Consider the following 18,806-nt stretch of genomic DNA (forward strand, 5'->3'; position numbering starts at 1 on the left):
ATTGTACAGCGTCTCTCCCCTACCCTGATTGACAGGGTGGGGGCGGGAACGAAGCGGAGCTAGGCCGCAAAAGCCGGGGACTGGATTTATAAGCGCCGCCGCCGTAAAAGCGCGGTCGGCGCTAAGTCCCCGGCGCACTACAAGTCCCAGCCGCGCCGCCGCTCCCGGAGCGTCCGGCGCGGTAGTTCCCCATACATAAAGTCACTCAGCTAGGCTGCAGTGACTGTAACCCTTTACTGTCCCCGGCGCACTAGCACACCCAGCAAGTCTGGAGTGTGCTGTGCCTGTGTGTACGGGGACACAGAGTACCTGAATGGTGCAGGGCCATGTCCCTGAACGGTACCCAGCTCCGTATCCAGCAGGTTCAATGGGTCTGTGGATGGAGCCCGGCCTCAGGGCTTGGTGGCCGGTAAGATCCCACTTCCTCAGAGCCCCTCAGGGGGATGTGGAAGGAAAACAGCATGTGGGCTCCAGCCGCCGTACCAGCAATAGGTACCTCAACCTTACAAACCACAAGCGGGGTGAGAAGGGAGCATGCTGGGGGCCCTATATGGGCCCTCTTTTCTTCCATCCGATATAGTCAGCAGCTACTGCTGACTAAACAGTGGAGCTATGCGTGGATGTCTGACCTCCTTCGCACAAAGCAGAAAACTGGTGAGCCAGTGATCCCACTGGGGGTGTATAGCCAGAAGGGGAGGGGCCTTACACTTTTTAGTGTAATGCTTTGTGTGGCCTCCGGAGGCAGTAGCTATACACCCAATCGTCTGGGTCTCCCAATGGAGCGCCGAAGAAAGTATTGGAGCACTCCATACACAGAGGTGCCGTGTTCTGCTGGTTTTCCAGGGATCATCTACTTATCATGTATTAGTCTAACAAAGTTATTGTTATTTAGTACTGCTCTGCAGAAAATGGGAAGACAGTCAAGTTGTGGATGTGGTTACACTTTATGTCAGTAGTGGACCAGTCAGCATGTCTGATGGAACGTTGCTTTATTGTATTTTTTACAGATATTTAATCAAAAAGTCCAAATCCCATGTCTTCATCAGACTCTTCAGATTCTTCCTTTTCTTCTTCTTTCTTTTCTGTTGGGATAAAAGATATTGTGAAGTTTAGATGAAAATTTGGATTCTATCGCACTCGCATAACAGGATAACAATGACGTAACATCACTTATATGCTAAAAGCACACATCAAAGCTGGACATGGTTGTATGAAATGGAGTGAAGAAAACTGAACACGTGCAACTAGAACTTCATGTAGAGATGAAACCGGATATATAGACAACTTAAAATGTTTACTAAATACAGGTTAGATTCAGGTAAGCAAAGTGATTGCCAGTTCATTATTCCTGTCTTTATATTGGACGGCGCTCCATATCCCCACATACTGCATGCTGCCTTATCATAGAGGACAATGTATAACAGTTTGCAGTAGGCGCCATCTAGTGGTAGATCAGCACTATCATTCGCAGATTTATCTCCTATCCACATCACATCTTCCTGTGAGCTGCACTGTTGGGACCCCCAACGATCACTACAAAAAGGGTTCCAGAGTCCCATTCAACTGCAGTGAGTTCTCATGGAGCGGTGCTGCGCCATTCATCACCCATAGGGCTGACACTAATAAGCACACAATTAGAAACCCATTTCATATAAACTACATGAATATCAGCTGTGCATAGCATTTAAAAAGGGCCCTAACATGAGATTTATGGCTGAAGAACTCCACCACAAATCATGAAACGTTAGATAAAAATGAAGCCCTTGTCTGTCTGAAGACAAATCTGTTATGTGCAGAGAACGCCATTTTCAGACGGAAAAAGCGCAAAGTGCTACATAGAATGAAAACCTGCTCAGCAATGTAAAAACGACATTGCTGTGCAAAAATTCTGTTTCGTGACTTTTTAATTGCTTCAGCCTTCGAAATTCAGGAAACAAAAAAGTAGCAGCATGTTCATTCCTTAGGTGGGTTCCACCTTGAAGCCGCTCACTATTTAAAAATTAAATTACAAAAAAGCCAAAAGGAAAATATACCAGTTTCCTGAATGGTCTCTGCTTTTGTAAACTTGCTGAGGGTACGCAGGTATCTAAGATGTGTGTACATAAAAGGTATTCTGGTTTCAAAGCCCACCCCCACTATCCCGGCTGCAGTTACATTTAAAATCACAAATGGAGCTTTACTCACCCTTCCCAGGTCCATGGCTGAGTCTACACAGGGGCTCCTCCTGGTGTCCACTATTTTCCACACCACTGACATCACGTTGACTGAGCTGCATCTAATCCCTGAGCTCAATTATTAGCTGCAGTGCTGTCAATATGACGTCAGTGCTGCAGACCATAGCAGAAGACTCAGCCCTGGACCTGGGACAGGGGAGTAAAGTACAGGTTGTATTTTTATTTATTTTAAAACAAATCACAGCCTGGGAATCTCTGACACTGGAAAACCCCTTTAACCATTTTCGAAATGTAGTAATTAAATTCCAATATACTTGGGAATATCGGTAACAACAGAGCACTGGCCCTTATGGCATAACCATGGACCATTAGAGATGCAGAAACAGAATGTGGGTGGACAGGGGTGTGCATTTGGTGTCTCAAATACTTCAGCATAACATACTTAAAACTTCTGATCAGCATCAGGCTGAATATGGGATAACCCATAGTTCCTTCTATCAGTACCTACAACTCCGGTACGCCCAAGAGACACAGACACGCCATGCGGGTATTAGTATAGAGCGGAATCACACCCTCACTGACCGCTCCTATTGTGTTATCTATAGGTTATATACAGCGATGCTACCTAGATATCGCAACAAATTCCCACTACAAACTACAGAGAATTGGGAGAGACATGTAGGACATATGACAGATGAGCAATGGGATGACATCCTGTCTCAGACTCCATGGTTGTCAGGAGAAACGTGTATCATGCCAATGGCATTATCTGGTCACTGATATTTGTCCTGAGGAAGGGGGCTGTGACCCTTGAAACGTGTAGACCTGTATCATCTTTGTGAATGAAAGACATGGCTTAACATTATCTGCCTCCTGGATTTGGTGATAAGTGCCTCATGACACCCGTTTCTCCTAACCACCACGATTTCTAATCCTCTCGGGGCTGCAGCCGTTTCACCTTGCGACTGTGCTAATATAGGAGTTGTGACTGGCACGACCCCTATAGGTGAGTTTTTCCCATATTCTTATTGGGTTTTTTTTTACCACTTAAGACCCTATTTGCGCTTTTTGTCCAGTCTCCTTTTTACTTCTAGACTCCAGACTTGTCTGTCTCTGAAAATCGCTGCAAAGGATGTACAGGACACCCAGTCTATTACATAAGTTGGGGGTCAGGTCGGATGACTTTTGTCCTAGGTGTGGGTGGGAGAATGCTGACCTGTTGCATATGATGTGTCCTCTGGGAATATTGAAGCATATTGTAGGGCAGTATTGGCTTTGATTGAGCAGGTTTTCAGTATAAGACTACATACAACCAAGTCCAGTTACATGCATCCTGGGTCTCCTGGAGGGGGATTTCAGCTTGCCAGTGATGATAGGTATCACGCAACTCTTATATCAGTCCAGGAAACCGTTGGTTTATCACTGGTTGGATCCGGCTGCTCCGGCCATCGGTGTAGAGAGTCAACGCTATACTTTGGTTGGAGAAGGGGGTATGCCTTAAAAGAAATTCACTGAAGAAATTCTATACAATTTGGGGGACGTGGCTAGATGCTCTGGGCCTTCCCTCCTCGGCGCTGCTACAGGACAGTATGGGAAGCCTTATCCTCATAACTGGTTAATGGTATACTGAAGCAGGGAAGTATTGCATATCTGGAATGTATATGGTTGCTGAAAATGATGTGGGATATTTCATGTTAGGGGTAGTATATTATATTGAACTGGAATAGCTAATACGGGACCTACTTGGCTGTTGGGTATGAACTGCAGGTGCACTGTATACTGTATCACTTAGGCCTGTTTCACACATCTGGCTTTACGCCAGATTACCGGATTCGGCGCACGCCAGTATAGTGTATAGTGTATACAGTACAATGGCAGCGCGACAAGCGCCAGTCACATGCTGTCATGTGACTGGAGCATGTGAGCCGGAAGTTGCCACGCTGCCATTGTACTGTATACACTGTACTGGCATGCGCTGAATCCGGCGAAAAGGGCCGTTTCACACATTCGGCTTAGGTGCTGTTTCTGTGTTCCTTTGTCTCGGTATGGTTTTTGCCAGAAAACAACTATATTATTTGTATTATGTAACCATGGTAGTTAATAAAAATGAACCTGATTTAAAAAAAAAAAAAGTACAATATACTTTATGCACCCTAAATTAAAGTTTCTGCCAAGAAGCGTGTGCTGAAGCCACAGTAACAGCTGATCTGCAGTTCTTGCCAGCAGGTGATACATTGCAGAGCTGTGCTGTTCTGGCTCCATTCATTTTTTACATCCAGCCAAGGGTGTAAACAGCTGTGACAGATCACCAATACTCGATGCCTGAACACCACCTTTAATCATCTTACCTGTTGCGGCAGCTCCGCCAGCAGCTGGAGCAGCAGATGCAGGAGCAGCAGCCACAGCGCCTCCAGATGGGACAGAACAAAGCTTGGAAAGGCCTGACAAAAATAAAGAAAGTCAATTGTAAAGCCATCTCCAGGGATCATCTGACATAAGTAAGCAAACAAATGAGAACACCGGGCTGAATACACGCACAGCGTTCTACATAGTTTGACCTTTTCCCTTTTATGTTAAAAAAAAAATGCTGCAGCAGGATAATACAAGCTGATAAGACTGGGCTTTTGTTCCCTTTCTTCTAAGGGTACCGTCTCACTAAACAACGTACCAGCGATTCCGACCACAATATGACCTGGACAGGATCGCTGGTGTGTCGCTACATGGTCGCTGGTGAGCTGTCAATCAGGCAGATCTCACCAGCGACCAGCCCCCAGCGACGCGTGGAAGCGATGCTGCACTTGGTAACTAAGGTAAATATCGGGTAACCAAGCAAAGCACTTCGCTTGGTTACCCGATATTTACCCTGGTTACCAGCGCACACCACTTAAGCTCTGGCTCCCTGCACTCGTAGCCAAAGTACACATCGGGTTAATAAGCAAACGGCTTTGCTTATTTACCCGATGTGTACTCTGGCTACGTGTGCAGGGAGCAGGGAGCCAGCACTGGCAGCCTGAGAGTGGCGTACGCTAATAACCAAGGTAAATATCGGGTAACCAAGCAAAGCGCTTCGCTTGGTTACCCGATATTTACCTTGGTTACAGCTTACCGCAGCCTGCCAGACGCCGGCTCCCTGCACATTCAGATCGTTGCTCTCTCGCTGTCAAACACAGCGATGTGTGCTTCACAGCAGGAGAGCAACGTCCAAAAAAAAATGAACCAGCACTGTGTGTAACGATCAGCGATTTCACAGCAGGGGTCAGGTCGCTGCTTAGTGTCACACACAGCAAGATCGCTAATGAGGTCACTGCTGCGTCACAAAAACCGTGACTCAGCAGCGATCTCGCTATGTGAGAAGTACCCCTAAGAGCCCCATAACTTTTTTCCCCACATCAACAAACATAAGGGGGCTTGTTTTATTGAGGGTACAAGTTGTTTAGAAAGACGCCATTTATTTTCAAATAGAAAATACTGGTAAATTTAAGTAACTCAAATTTTACAAAAGAGGGCAATATGAAATGCTCATTTTTATTTGGGGAAAAAGAGGAGGGTAGAATTGAAGTTTAATATTTTTTTAAACTTTTTCCTTTACGTTTCGGTTCCCTCAGTGAACTTGATCCTGTGATCCTCTGATTGCTGACACTACGCAGTGGGTGAATAAAGTTTTGAACACGTCACCAATTTTCTAAGGAAATATATTTATAAAGGTGCTATTTACATGAATGTCCCACCAGATGCCATTAGCAAACCATCCAGTCGACACAGGCAAAGATACCAAACCATATAGTGATTTATAAGAATGAGAAATGAGACAGGGAAAAAGTATTGAACACTCTTCCTGAAATTTATTTTGTTGGTGGTGATGACAGCTTCAAGACGCCTCCTGTATGGAGAAACTAGTCCCTTTCATTGCTCAGAGTGATTTTGGCCCAGCCTTCCATATAACCACTCTTCAAATCCTGGAGGCTCCTATGAATTCGGAGCTTTAGTTCCTTTCCATACATTTTGTATTGGATTCAGCTCAGGTAATTAGTAGAGCAAAAGATAGGAGCACACCACAATCATGAGAAAATGAAGATTTTTTTTGTTTGCTGTCTCAGCTCAGGTAATTGGCTGGGCCATTCTAGTAGCTTTATTTTCCCTTCTCTGAAACTAATTGACAGCTTCCATGGCTGTGTTTGGGGTCATTGTCTTGATCTGTTTCATCTTTATTATCCTGGTAGATGGCAGCAAATTATCAAGAATGTCTGGCTACATTTGTCACTTCATCCTTCCTTCAATTATATGAAGATTGCTAGTGCAGTATCCTGAAAAATAGCCTCACATCATAATGTTCCCACCTCCAAACTTCACTATTGGTATGGTGGTTTTGAGGTGATATACAGGTGCCTTTTAGCCTTCAAACATTGCGTCTATTATGGCATCTAAAGAATTCAATTTTGGTCTCATCTGACCAGACTATATTCTCCCAGTATTTAATAGGCTTGTCTAAATGTTGTTGAGCAAACTTTAAAACTCTCTTGAGCATGATTTTTGTTCAGCAATGGAGTCTTGTGTGGTGACATGCAGGCCATGAAGGTTGAGTGCATTATTGTTTTCTTTCTAACATAGTACCTTCTGATTCCATGTGTTTCTGTAGGTCTTCACAGGTGGTCCTTTCCAATTGGACAACTCTTCTGCTAATTCTTTACCCTCCTGTCTGAAATCTTGTGCGGGGGGGGGGGGCACCTGGTCATGGCCGGTTTATGGCGACATGATGTTCTGAATTATGGTCACTGGAGCCTTCAGTAGTTTAGAAATTCTTCTGAAGTTAAAGCCATCAGTGCGCTTTGCAACAATAAGGCTATGTGCGCACTAGAAAAGTGATTTTTCTCAAGAAAATTTCTTGAAAAACTTCTGGGAGTTGAATATTACCGCATCTGCGGTAAAAAAAACGCACCAAGACAGCGGGAAAAACGCATACGGTTTTGCCGCAGGTTGGTCCCTGCGGTTTTTTTTTTTTTTATAAATAAAGCATGTTGAAAAAGAGGAAAAAAAAAAAAAAGGTTATTTCTTTCTGATATAGATAGATAGATAATGGATAGCTAGATAGAGAGTCCCTGTGAGCACACGCTGCAGTTCTCCCAAGCGATAGTGTTCACATCACCGACCGTGGGAAATGGCCTATGGTTACCTCTGCAGGCTCGTTACGAGGCTGCATTCTGTATAGTGTCAGTCGCGGCTGGATGCAAGCGTCGTGGGACCTTGGTTGATTACGCCGAAGCTGTGTGTTGGGAATAAAATGGTGAAAGAGGGGGATTTTTGTCTTATTTAAAATCAAGGATTTTTCGGTGTGTGTGTTTATTCACTTTACTTACAGGTTAATCATGAACGCTGTCTCAGACGCTGCCATGATTAAGCTTGGACTTAAATGGCAGCGATCCGCTGCCATTTAACTCATTATTACCCTGATTGCCACCGCACCACGGCAATCTGGAGGAGCCGGGGACACTCCGGGACTGCCGCATAATTGGATGAGACAGTCCCGGGGCAGCTGCGGGCTGATATTCTCGGCTGCGGGAGCGGGGGGAGGGCATTAACCCTGTCCCTCGACCTTCCCAGTCTGAGAATATTGGGCCACCGCTGTGTGTTTACCTCAGCTGGACGGTAAGAATACAGCGGAGCCCGCGGTTTTTTTTATATGCACGTTTGATTTGTATGTACATTCTACATGTCCGTGTATGTGTGTGTGATGTGTGTGTATTCTATATATATGTGTCTGATGTGTGTGTGTGTGTGTGTGTGTATACTCTGTACATGGCTTCCTCTTCCTGTCATAATGACATCACTTCCCTGCAAAACGAAGGCAGTGATGAACATTACCGCAGGTAAACCGCAGCTAAACCGAGGGTATACCGCACATCATTTGCTGCCTGCGGTATACCTGCGGTATTTCGCGATTACATTACAGTGAATGGAGTGAAATACGGCAGGTACCTGCGGAATAGAAGTGACATGCACATTTTCTCAAGAAATTTTCTCAAGAAATTCTGCAGAAAGAATTTTCTTGAGAAAAAAACGCACTGTGCGCACAGCTATTTTTTTTTTTCCCATAGGTTTTGCTGGGACATGTCTGCAGAAAGATTACAAACATTTCTCAAGAAATTTCTGCAGCAAAACCGCGGGTAAAACTACAGTGTGCGCACAAGGTCTAAGGCTGTGAAGGTCATGAGACAGCAGATTGCTTTTACTCATCATGAGATGTTTCTTATGTGGCACCTTAGTAATGATACACCTTTTTATTGGCCATCAGTTGAATCAGCTGATATTTTACACTAAGTGGCAGGATTGCTTTCTAATTACTGATGGATTTCAGCTGGTGTCATGGCTTTCCATGGCTGTTTGTACCTCTACTTGCAGGTGTTCAATTCTTTTTCCCTGTGCCATTTCTCATTATTACACAACTCTGATGAGAATTTCATGTTAATAGCACCTTTAAAGATATATTTACTTAGAAAACTGGTGACGTGTTTAATACTATATTATAGTATATAGCAACGATTTTGGTTCCAAGCTGAGCTTGACAAAAGTGCCAAAGTGGCAACTGGAAGTGTTCAGCAAGTTTCCAGTTCTCATTATAAACAATCGGCCCTCACATTTGAGCCATGGGCAAGCATTCCATTAAAACTCCACTGCTATAGATTGACGTGTTTAAATAGTTAACAGCATCGATTGGCTGTTATCAAATGCTTGTGGAGGAAGCTCAGCTGCTGAGCGTTCTCTACACGTGGACATTAGAGATTATCATTACTATGCTCGGATGGGCACGACTCTAGTATATGCAGGACTCAAGCTTTTTTCCCCAGAAGGTTTACCAGAAAAATGCTAGAGTCCCCCATTGTCTTTCATTTTATTCGGGTACTTGAGTCATATCCAAGCATCCAATTGCTCATTATGGGTACCCGAGCATGGTGGCACTTGCTCACCACTAGTGATCATGCCCACAATCAGGTAAATGTACGTTATTTTCCATTAAGCAGATAAAGTCTACAAGTGAATTATGAAGTGAAGCCTGCAAGCGCAAAATAATGTCGTTTTTATCTGTTGTCGGCGTGAGGTCCATGTGAAAAATGTATTGCACACTGTCAAAATGTTGGCCTTTGTGCTTGTTCACATGGGCTATTTTCACTCAGACCCTGGGCCCATGAAACAACAGAAAGAAAACGCAGCATGCTCTTAATAGCATACAGGCTGCTCTTGCACCCGTTTGCAATTTGCAGATGTGACTGGCCTGACCTTAACAACTGCCGTTTTGCATAAAATCAGTGGTCTTTTAAAGGGTCTTATTCCCCTACTGCTGTTTTAACACTGCAATCGGGAATAAGTCAGTGTGAGAGGGGCGTTGATACATTCGCCGCTCTCCATACACAGGGCGCAGAATGAACCAGCGCTGCCCTAAGGCTATGTGCGCCCTAGGCCGTTTTACCCGCGGATTTACCCGCGGATTTGCTGCGGAAATTTCTTGAGAAATGTCTGCAATCTTTGTGCAGACATTTCCCAGCAAATCCTATGAGAAAAAAAAATAGCTGTGCGCACACTGCGGATTTTTCTCAAGAAATTTCCTTGAGAAGATTTTCTTGAGAAAATTTCTTGAGAAAATGAGCATGTCAATTCTTTTCCGCAGCTACCTGCGGATTTCTGCAGTACAGCCTGCAAAATCCGCAGGGAACAACCTGCGGGAAAATTGCGGCTAATCCGCATGCGGATTTACCGCGGATTTTGTGTGCAGATTTTTTCCCGGAGGTCCGGAAACCTTCCACTCCCAGAAGTTTCTCAAGAAATTTTCTTGAGAAACTTCACATTTCTAGTGCGCACAAAGCCTAAAGGCATTTTTCCCCATAAAGATCTCTCTATAGGACTTGCTTGAAACTTTTTTTTCCTCTTCTTCAATTGTTTAGAAATTATGCCAAATTGTGTGAAGGAAATCTAAACAGAAGTGCCTTAGCGAGTGTCCCCACTTCAGATGACTGGGTGGGCGATACATTACCTAAGTCATTGTATAAGCACTATGTAAAAAAATATTCCCCTTCCTCACCAAGCCATGTTACTACAGTGATACCAGTATAAGTCCTGCTTACCTGAATTGATCAGATCATTTAGGTTTTTCCCACCAAGTTCAGACACCACCTATAAAAACCAAAACATTATTCTAAATTATGTTCATTAGATGGGGGGGATAACTGTGACCCTCAATACCACTGAAAGCCATATATTACTTATTTGCACAAGAGAATACAGCTGCTATTCCCAACAGCAGTCCCACTAGTGTGACTTAGGGTACTTTCACACTTGCGTTGTTTTCCTTCCGTTACAATCCGCCCTTTCGGAAAACAGCGGAATCCGCTGTTTCCCATAGACTTGTATGGATGACATATTGTGCCAAAAGGACCTGCGTTGCTTCCGCTGGGCGACGCTCCGTTGCTTCCGCCCAGCGGAAGGAACGCAGCATGTAACTTTTTTTGAGCAGCGGAATCCTCAGGATTTCACTGCGCATGCTCTTTTTTTTTTTTAAATCACAAACTTTATTTTGTCTCGCGGTGGCTGGACGTTCAGCTGAGCGCCCGCCTGCTGGCCGGCAAGTGACAGCGCTCAGCTGAGCGCCCGCCCGCCGGCAAGTGACAGCGCTCAGCTGAGCGCATGCCCGGCCACCGGCAAGTGACAGCGCTCAGCTGAGCGCACGCCCGCCGGAATGCCCGGCCGCCGGCAAGTGACATCGCTCAGCTGAGCGCCCGCCCGCCGGAATGCCCGGCCGCCGGCAAGTGACAGTGCTCAGCTGAGCGCCCGGCCGCCGGCAAGTGACAGCGCTCAGCTGAGCGCCCGGCCGCCGGCTATTGAGAACGATCAGCTGATCATTCACAATAGTCTGCTGCCGGTAAAACTGTAAATTCCGTTGTTTTGTACGATCCGTAGAATCCGTTGTGCCACTGTATGCAATGCATTTGTTGCATCCGTCACACAACGCAATGCTACGGAAGCCGTCCAACGCAAGTGTGAAAGTAGCCTAAGAGACACACTTCCACACAAAGTCCTTAATCTGAAAGCGAAACATCCCCCCACGAGAATCCTGAACAGAAAGCAGAAATGGATCACTGGAGATTTAGTTGTGGATTTACAGTGGAGTCACCCCCATATTTTACATGAGCTCTAACCATCTAAGACTGCCACCATTTGTAGTAATATAGTGGCCCAACCGCACCGTTTGAATATGCCCAGAAAATACATAGACTGGCAATAGGTAGCGCAGACTCCAATCTCTAACCTAACACTGGCCATGCTGCAGGCACCTTACAGGGCACGCTCCGGGGGTATCGAGGCCGTGTAATGAGGAGTCCAGTGACTTATCATCAGACACCACCAAAACGTTGGGTTTCACTGACCTTGTTGACGCGTTCATCATCAGCATCAATTCCAACACTGGACAAGATTTTCTTAAGGTCCTTTGCTGATGGACTGCTGTTACCACCGAGGGTGGCAAGCAGGTAAGCGGCCACGTAACGCATTCTGCAATACCAATGAGCATGAAATTATAGTAAAATACATTTAATTACTGGCAAACAGTGACTTAAGTTAAAGGGAGTGTCTAGGCTTTATGGAGAGAAGTAAATGAGAAAGAATTGGTAAGTGACCCCCTAGTGAGCAAACTGCATGACAACAGTTGCACAGAGGAATCCTAACAGTGTTTATATTACACAGTTGTACAATGTTCAATGAACAGATGCCTCTTACAACTTTTTTACTTCACCCAGAAAATTCCTTTAAAAACTCTTAAATGCATTGTACATGAAAACACTGGCTATATTTAAGGTGAAGAGCCTGTTCTCTAAACGGTAGCGGCCTAGATGCTACAACACGTGGCCATGCATTTACCCCATGTAGTATTCATCTAACCACTCAGTGCCATATAACATACTACTGTGATATCGAAAATATGCAGCTCCTGCAAACTGATGTAATAAGACATTACTGGAGCCATGGCTGCACCATTACCTACAGTTGCTGGATCATCACTAGCAGTGGGGTCCGGGGACAACTAGGATCCCAAAAATGTCATTTCTTAGGTGCCGTGAGATGAGCAATGCTGACTGGAGTTGGTGCAAATCAATTCACACATCCTAGTCCAATGGCCAAAACAATGTTCAGAGGCCGCTAGAAAACTGCCTGGCAGCATCTGCAAAGGATGGCTGGGATATTCAGCAGTAGGTAGAGCAGAGCTATTAACCTGTTAAATGCCACTGTCATTGGGTTACACGAGCATGAGAGGGGCGCTGTTCTAAGGCTGCTTTCACACTGTTTTTTTAACATACGTCCTGAACGTTTTTTTTGCAGGAAAAGTGGATCCAGTGCAAATATGTTTTAATTTCAATGTATTTGCAATGGACGCGCGTCAACATGCGTTTGCATGCGGTATAGTGAGGATCCACTGAGTTGCAGTATGTTAACATTCTTCAAAAACGCTACTTGTAGCGTTTTTGAGCTGCGTCCAAATACTGTTTGCCACTGGATCCTGACTATACTGCACTGCCATGCTGATAGACAGGATCCTGTTGGGCAGAAACTAGCCTGGCGTGATCACAATGTCTCTCTCCCTCTCACCGATCACCGGCGCGGTGCTGCACGGCTGTCACACTGCTCTGGCGGCTTCTCCTCTTTTGAAAATGCCAGCCGCTCATTATTCCATCTCATATTCCCTGCTTCCCCCCGCCCACCGGCGCCTAAGATTGGTTGCAGTCAGACACGCCCCCACGCTGAGTGACAGCTCACTGCAACCAATCACAGCCGCCGGTGAGCGGGTCTATATCGTGCAGTACAATAAATAAAAAAATAAATAAATAAAAAAAAAACGACGTGCAGTCCCCCCAATTTTGATATCAGCCAAAATAAAGCCACACGGCTGAAGGCTGGTATACTCAGGATGGGGAGCTCCCCAGCCTAAAAATATCAGCCAGCAGCCGCCCGAAATTGCTGCATCCATTAGATGCGACCGTCCCGGGACTCTACTTGGCTCATCCAGAATTGCCCTGGTGCGGTGGCAATCAGGGTAATAAGGAGTTAACGGCAGCCCATAGCTGCCACTAAGTCCTAGGTTAATCATGGCAGGCATCTATGAGACACCCCTAATGATCAACCTGTAAGTGAAAGTAAATAAAACACATACACCTGAAAAAATCCTTTGTTTGAAATAAAAGACAAAAAACCACCCTATTTCACCACTTTATTAAAATCCCCAAATACCCCTCCAGGTCTGGCGTAATCCACATGAGGTCCCATGACGCTTTCAGCTCTGCTACATGAAGCTGACAGTAGCGGCCGTAGAACACCGCTGCTCGCTATGAGCTCCACACAGCAACTGAAGTGAGTCGTGCTGTCAGGGGTGACGTCACTCAGGTAGTGTCTGCGTGTGTGCTGTGATGATGGGGGCGGTAGTGCCTGCGCGTGTGTGTCTCTCTCTCACTCCAACTCCCAACGTCTGAATTTCCAGTCTATCACATTCAGTTGCACTGACTCCCTATCACATGACTCCAATACCCACCCACAATTTCAAGTGACAGGATCCTGTAAAATAACACATGCGTTTCTCTTTGGAAAAACAGGATCTGCTTTTGCAGCAAAAAAAACGTTCAGGACGCATGTTTAAAAAAACGTAGTGTGAAAGCAGCCTAAGCCCTCATCAGCGCTCCAGCAATGCGATCATCAGACGCCAATGGGTTGCCGTGACAGCCAGGTATGCTGAAGACCCCTGTGCCTGCCATGGCGGTTCTCCTGGGAAAAGCAGCCCATGACTGGCATTCAAAGGAGACTGATTTCTGCTACATACAGTAATAGTGACATTCCTATATATAGAACGATATATAGCTATCAGATGATAACAGATTCAAGCCCCTAAGGTGACTAAAAACTAGTGAAAAAAATAAATATAATTTATTTTCTTTTCACAAGTTCAAATCACCCCCCACCCCCTTTTATCCAGTTAAAAAAAAATAATAAAAAAAAAAACAAAAATGCACATTTGGAATTCATGCGTTCGAAAAACTGATTTATAAAAACATTAAATAAATTAGTCTGATCAGTAGACAGCATTATGAGGAAAATAATCAAAGAGCCAGAATTGTGGATTTTTTTTCAGGAACGGTGGAGTTGTGAGACCCCCCTGGCAATCTGTAAGTGCACAGCAATGGTGGCAAGTAGCAGAGTCGGGATTAACCCTTTGTAATGCACGATCTGGGCTAGCCTGTGGCCATACGACCAGTCTGCCACCCTGGCGTCACCCACGTCCACGATATTATAGTTTCCTATTAGATTCCAATTTTTTCAGGCAAGCGTAACCACGAGGATGGCCGCCACACAGGGCACCCTGCACAGCAGGCTCCATATATGCAGGGGTATACAGAATGGCAGCCACACAAGGCACTCTGCCCAGCACGCTCCAGGTATACAGGGGTAGAGGATGGCGGCCACATAGGGCAGCATGCACAGCAGGCTCCATATATACAGGGGTGTACAGGATGGCCACCACACAGGGCACTCTGCCCAGCAGGCTCCGTGTATACAGGGGTAGAGGACGGCAGCCACACATGGCACTCTGCCCAGCAGGCTCCGTGTATACAGGGGTAGAGAACGGCAGCCACACAGGGTACACTGCCCAGCAGGCTCCGTGTATACAGGGGTAGAGGACGGCGGCCACACAGGGTACACTGCCCAGTAGGCTCCGTGTATACAGGGGTAGAGGACGGCGGCCACACAGGGTACACTGCCCAGCAGGCTCCGTGTATACAGGGGTAGAGGACGGCGGCCACACAGGGCACCCTGCCCAGCAGGCTCCGTGTATACAGGGGTAGAGGACGGCAGCCACACATGGCACTCTGCCCAGCAGGCTCAGTGTATACAGATGAGAGGACGGCAGCCACACAGGGTACACTGCCCAGCAGGCTCCATGTATACAGGGGTAGAGGATGACCGCCACACAGGGCACACTGCCCAGCAGGCTCCGTGTATACAGATGAGAGGACGGCGGCCACACAGGGCACCCTGCCCAGCAGGCTCCGTGTATACAGGGGTAGAGGACGGCGGCCACACAGGGTACACTGCCCAGCAGGCTCCGTGTATACAGGGGTAGAGGACGGCGGCCACACAGGGTACACTGCCCAGCAGGCTCCGTGTATACAGGGGTAGAGGACGGCCACCACACAGGGTACACTGCCCAGCAGGCTCCGTGTATACAGGGGTAGAGGACGGCGGCCACACAGGGTACACTGCCCAGCAGGCTCCGTGTATACAGATGAGAGGATGGCAGCCACACAGGGTACACTGCCCAGCAGGCTCCGTGTATACAGGGGTAGAGGATGACCGCAACACAGGGTACACTGCCCAGCAGGCTCCGTGTATACAGGGGTAGAGGATGACCGCAACACAGGGTACACTGCCCAGCAGGCTCCGTGTATACAGGGGTAGAGGACGGCGGCCACACAGGGTACACTGCCCAGCAGGCTGTGTATACAGGGGTAGAGGATGGCGGCCACACAGGGTACACTGCCCAGCAGGCTCCGTGTATACAGGGGTAGAAGACGGCGGCCACACAGGGCACCCTGCCCAGCAGGCTCCGTGTATACAGGGGTAGAGGACGGCGGCCACACAGGGCACCCTGCCCAGCAGGCTCCGTGTATACAGGGGTAGAGGACGGCGGCCACACAGGGCACCCTGCCCAGCAGGCTCCGTGTATACAGGGGTAGAGGACGGCGGCCACACAGGGCACACTGCCCAGCAGGCTCCGTGTATACAGGGGTAGAGGATGGCCTCCACACAGGGTACACTGCCCAGCAGGCTCCGTGTATACAGGGGTAGAGGACGGCCACCACACAGGGTACACTGCCCAGCAGGCTCCGTGTATACAGGGGTAGAGGACGGCGGCCACACAGGGTACACTGCCCAGCAGGCTCCGTGTATACAGGGGTAGAGGACGGCAGCCACACATGGCACTCTGCCCAGCAGGCTTCGTGTATACAGATGAGAGGACGGCGGCCACACAGGGTACACTGCCCAGCAGGCTCCGTGTATACAGGGGTAGAGGATGACCGCCACACAGGGCACACTGCCCAGCAGGCTCCGTGTATACAGGGGTAGAGGACGGCCACCACACAGGGCACACTGCCCAGCAGGCTCCGTGTATACAGGGGTAGAGGACGGCCACCACACAGGGCACACTGCCCAGCAGGCTCCGTGTATACAGGGGTAGAGGACGGCAGCCACACAGGGTACACTGCCCAGCAGGCTCCGTGTATACAGGGGTAGAGGATGGCGGCCACACAGGGTACACTGCCCAGCAGGCTCCATGTATACAGGGGTAGAGGATGACCGCCACACAGGGCACACTGCCCAGCAGGCTCCGTGTATACAGATGAGAGGACGGCGGCCACACAGGGCACCCTGCCCAGCAGGCTCCGTGTATACAGGGGTAGAGGACGGCGGCCACACAGGGTACACTGCCCAGCAGGCTCCGTGTATACAGGGGTAGAGGACGGCGGCCACACAGGGTACACTGCCCAGCAGGCTCCGTGTATACAGGGGTAGAGGACGGCCACCACACAGGGTACACTGCCCAGCAGGCTCCGTGTATACAGGGGTAGAGGACGGCGGCCACACAGGGTACACTGCCCAGCAGGCTCCGTGTATACAGATGAGAGGATGGCAGCCACACAGGGTACACTGCCCAGCAGGCTCCGTGTATACAGGGGTAGAGGATGACCGCAACACAGGGTACACTGCCCAGCAGGCTCCGTGTATACAGGGGTAGAGGACGGCGGCCACACAGGGTACACTGCCCAGCAGGCTGTGTATACAGGGGTAGAGGATGGCGGCCACACAGGGTACACTGCCCAGCAGGCTCCGTGTATACAGGGGTAGAGGACGGCGGCCACACAGGGCACCCTGCCCAGCAGGCTCCGTGTATACAGGGGTAGAGGACGGCGGCCACACAGGGCACCCTGCCCAGCAGGCTCCGTGTATACAGGGGTAGAGGACGGCGGCCACACAGGGCACACTGCCCAGCAGGCTCCGTGTATACAGGGGTAGAGGACGGCCACCACACAGGGCACACTGCCCAGCAGGCTCCGTGTATACAGGGGTAGAGGATGACCGCCACACAGGGCACACTGCCCAGCAGGCTCCGTGTATACAGGGGTAGAGGACGGCCACCACACAGGGCACACTGCCCAGCAGGCTCCGTGTATACAGGGGTAGAGGATGACCGCCACACAGGGCACACTGCCCAGCAGGCTCCGTGTATACAGGGGGAGAGGATGGCCACCACACAGGGCACACTGCCCAGCAGGCTCCGTGTATACAGGGGTAGAGGACGGCGGCCACACAGGGTACACTGCCCAGCAGGCTCCGTGTATACAGGGGTAGAGGATGACCGCCACACAGGGCACACTGCCCAGCAGGCTCCGTGTATACAGGGGGAGAGGATGGCCACCACACAGGGTACACTGCCCAGCAGGCTCCGGGTATACAGGGGTAAAGACGATAGTCTGTGCCCCCCAAGTCTATATTACCTCAGCTCCTGCGCCCCCCCCCTCCCCCCCTCCTCCTAAAGACCCATCACTTTGGGGCGAGCAGCGACCCCCATCATCCACTCACTTTAAGTCTGTGAAAGACACGAAACGATGTGCACGCTCCTGTTCTCCGACTCCGAGAGGGAAAGAGAGAGCGAGGTGCGGGGTTTCCACAGCAAACACGCAGGGACCGCCGAGGTCAAAGGTCAAATACAAACACCAGTTTAAATTCTAAGAAAACCTATGTTGTCGATATTCTAATTATATTTTTACAACAAATAAAGTAGTTTCGCTAAAGTATTAATTTTATTTAATTCAGAGGAATAGGAAAAGTTTACAGTGAGCATGCGCAGTACTGGAATTGAAGCGAGACCCGGGCGTAGTATATCTATAACGCATGCGCGACAGAAGAGCGTGTTATTGGTGAACCCGGAAGATTTCAATCACACGGAGGTGTAGGTCACGGAGCATGCGCGTTATGACACTGAGACTGCAGTGATACACGTGGTTCGAATGGAGCGTTCCTGTAGAGCTGAGCTCTTCGCTTATGGGAATCTCAAAAGAATATAGAGATAGGAAGTCATTAACCTCCAGCTGCTTATTAATAGATGGAGATGCTTTATGTTTTAGTGGCTGGATTATGCAAATGTATATGGGCTATAATTAAAGGTTATAATATAACTTAATTTTCAGATATTTTTAGTTTACTTTTTGTTAGTTTTTTTTTTTTTTACTTTTAAAAGTCCTTTCTTTAAGATAGGTTAGCAGGGACTCCCGACATCTCCCCTGATCAGGTGATTGGATGGGGTCCATGAATGGTATCAAGCTCTGTCCCATACCAGTGATTGAGACCACCACTGATCTGATATTGATAACCGATCAGAAGCTCTGTCCCATACCTGTGATTGAGACCACCACTGATCTGATATTAATAACTGATCATCAGAAGCTCTGTCCCATACCTGTGATTGAGACCACCACTGATCTGATATTAATAACTGATCATCAGAAGCTCTGTCCCATACCTGTGATTGAGACCACCACTGAT

General features: G+C 48.1%; 1 protein-coding gene across 1 annotated transcript; it reads right to left on the minus strand.

Annotated features, from left to right (window-relative positions):
* Positions 1-972: 972 nt before the first annotated feature.
* Positions 973-17,940, minus strand: LOC142289719 (uncharacterized). Its single transcript, XM_075333645.1, has 5 exons — positions 17,844-17,940; positions 11,588-11,711; positions 10,289-10,337; positions 4,523-4,615; positions 973-1,082 (listed from the first exon to the last, which is right to left on the minus strand). Exons 2-5 carry the CDS (start codon positions 11,708-11,710, stop codon positions 1,012-1,014), a joined length of 336 nt encoding a protein of 111 aa, XP_075189760.1. The 5' UTR covers position 11,711; positions 17,844-17,940; the 3' UTR covers positions 973-1,011.
* Between the last annotated feature and the right edge of the window lie 866 nt (positions 17,941-18,806).

This window comes from Anomaloglossus baeobatrachus, chromosome 2 (assembly GCF_048569485.1).
Source record: "Anomaloglossus baeobatrachus isolate aAnoBae1 chromosome 2, aAnoBae1.hap1, whole genome shotgun sequence".
Lineage (NCBI taxonomy): Eukaryota > Metazoa > Chordata > Amphibia > Anura > Aromobatidae > Anomaloglossus > Anomaloglossus baeobatrachus.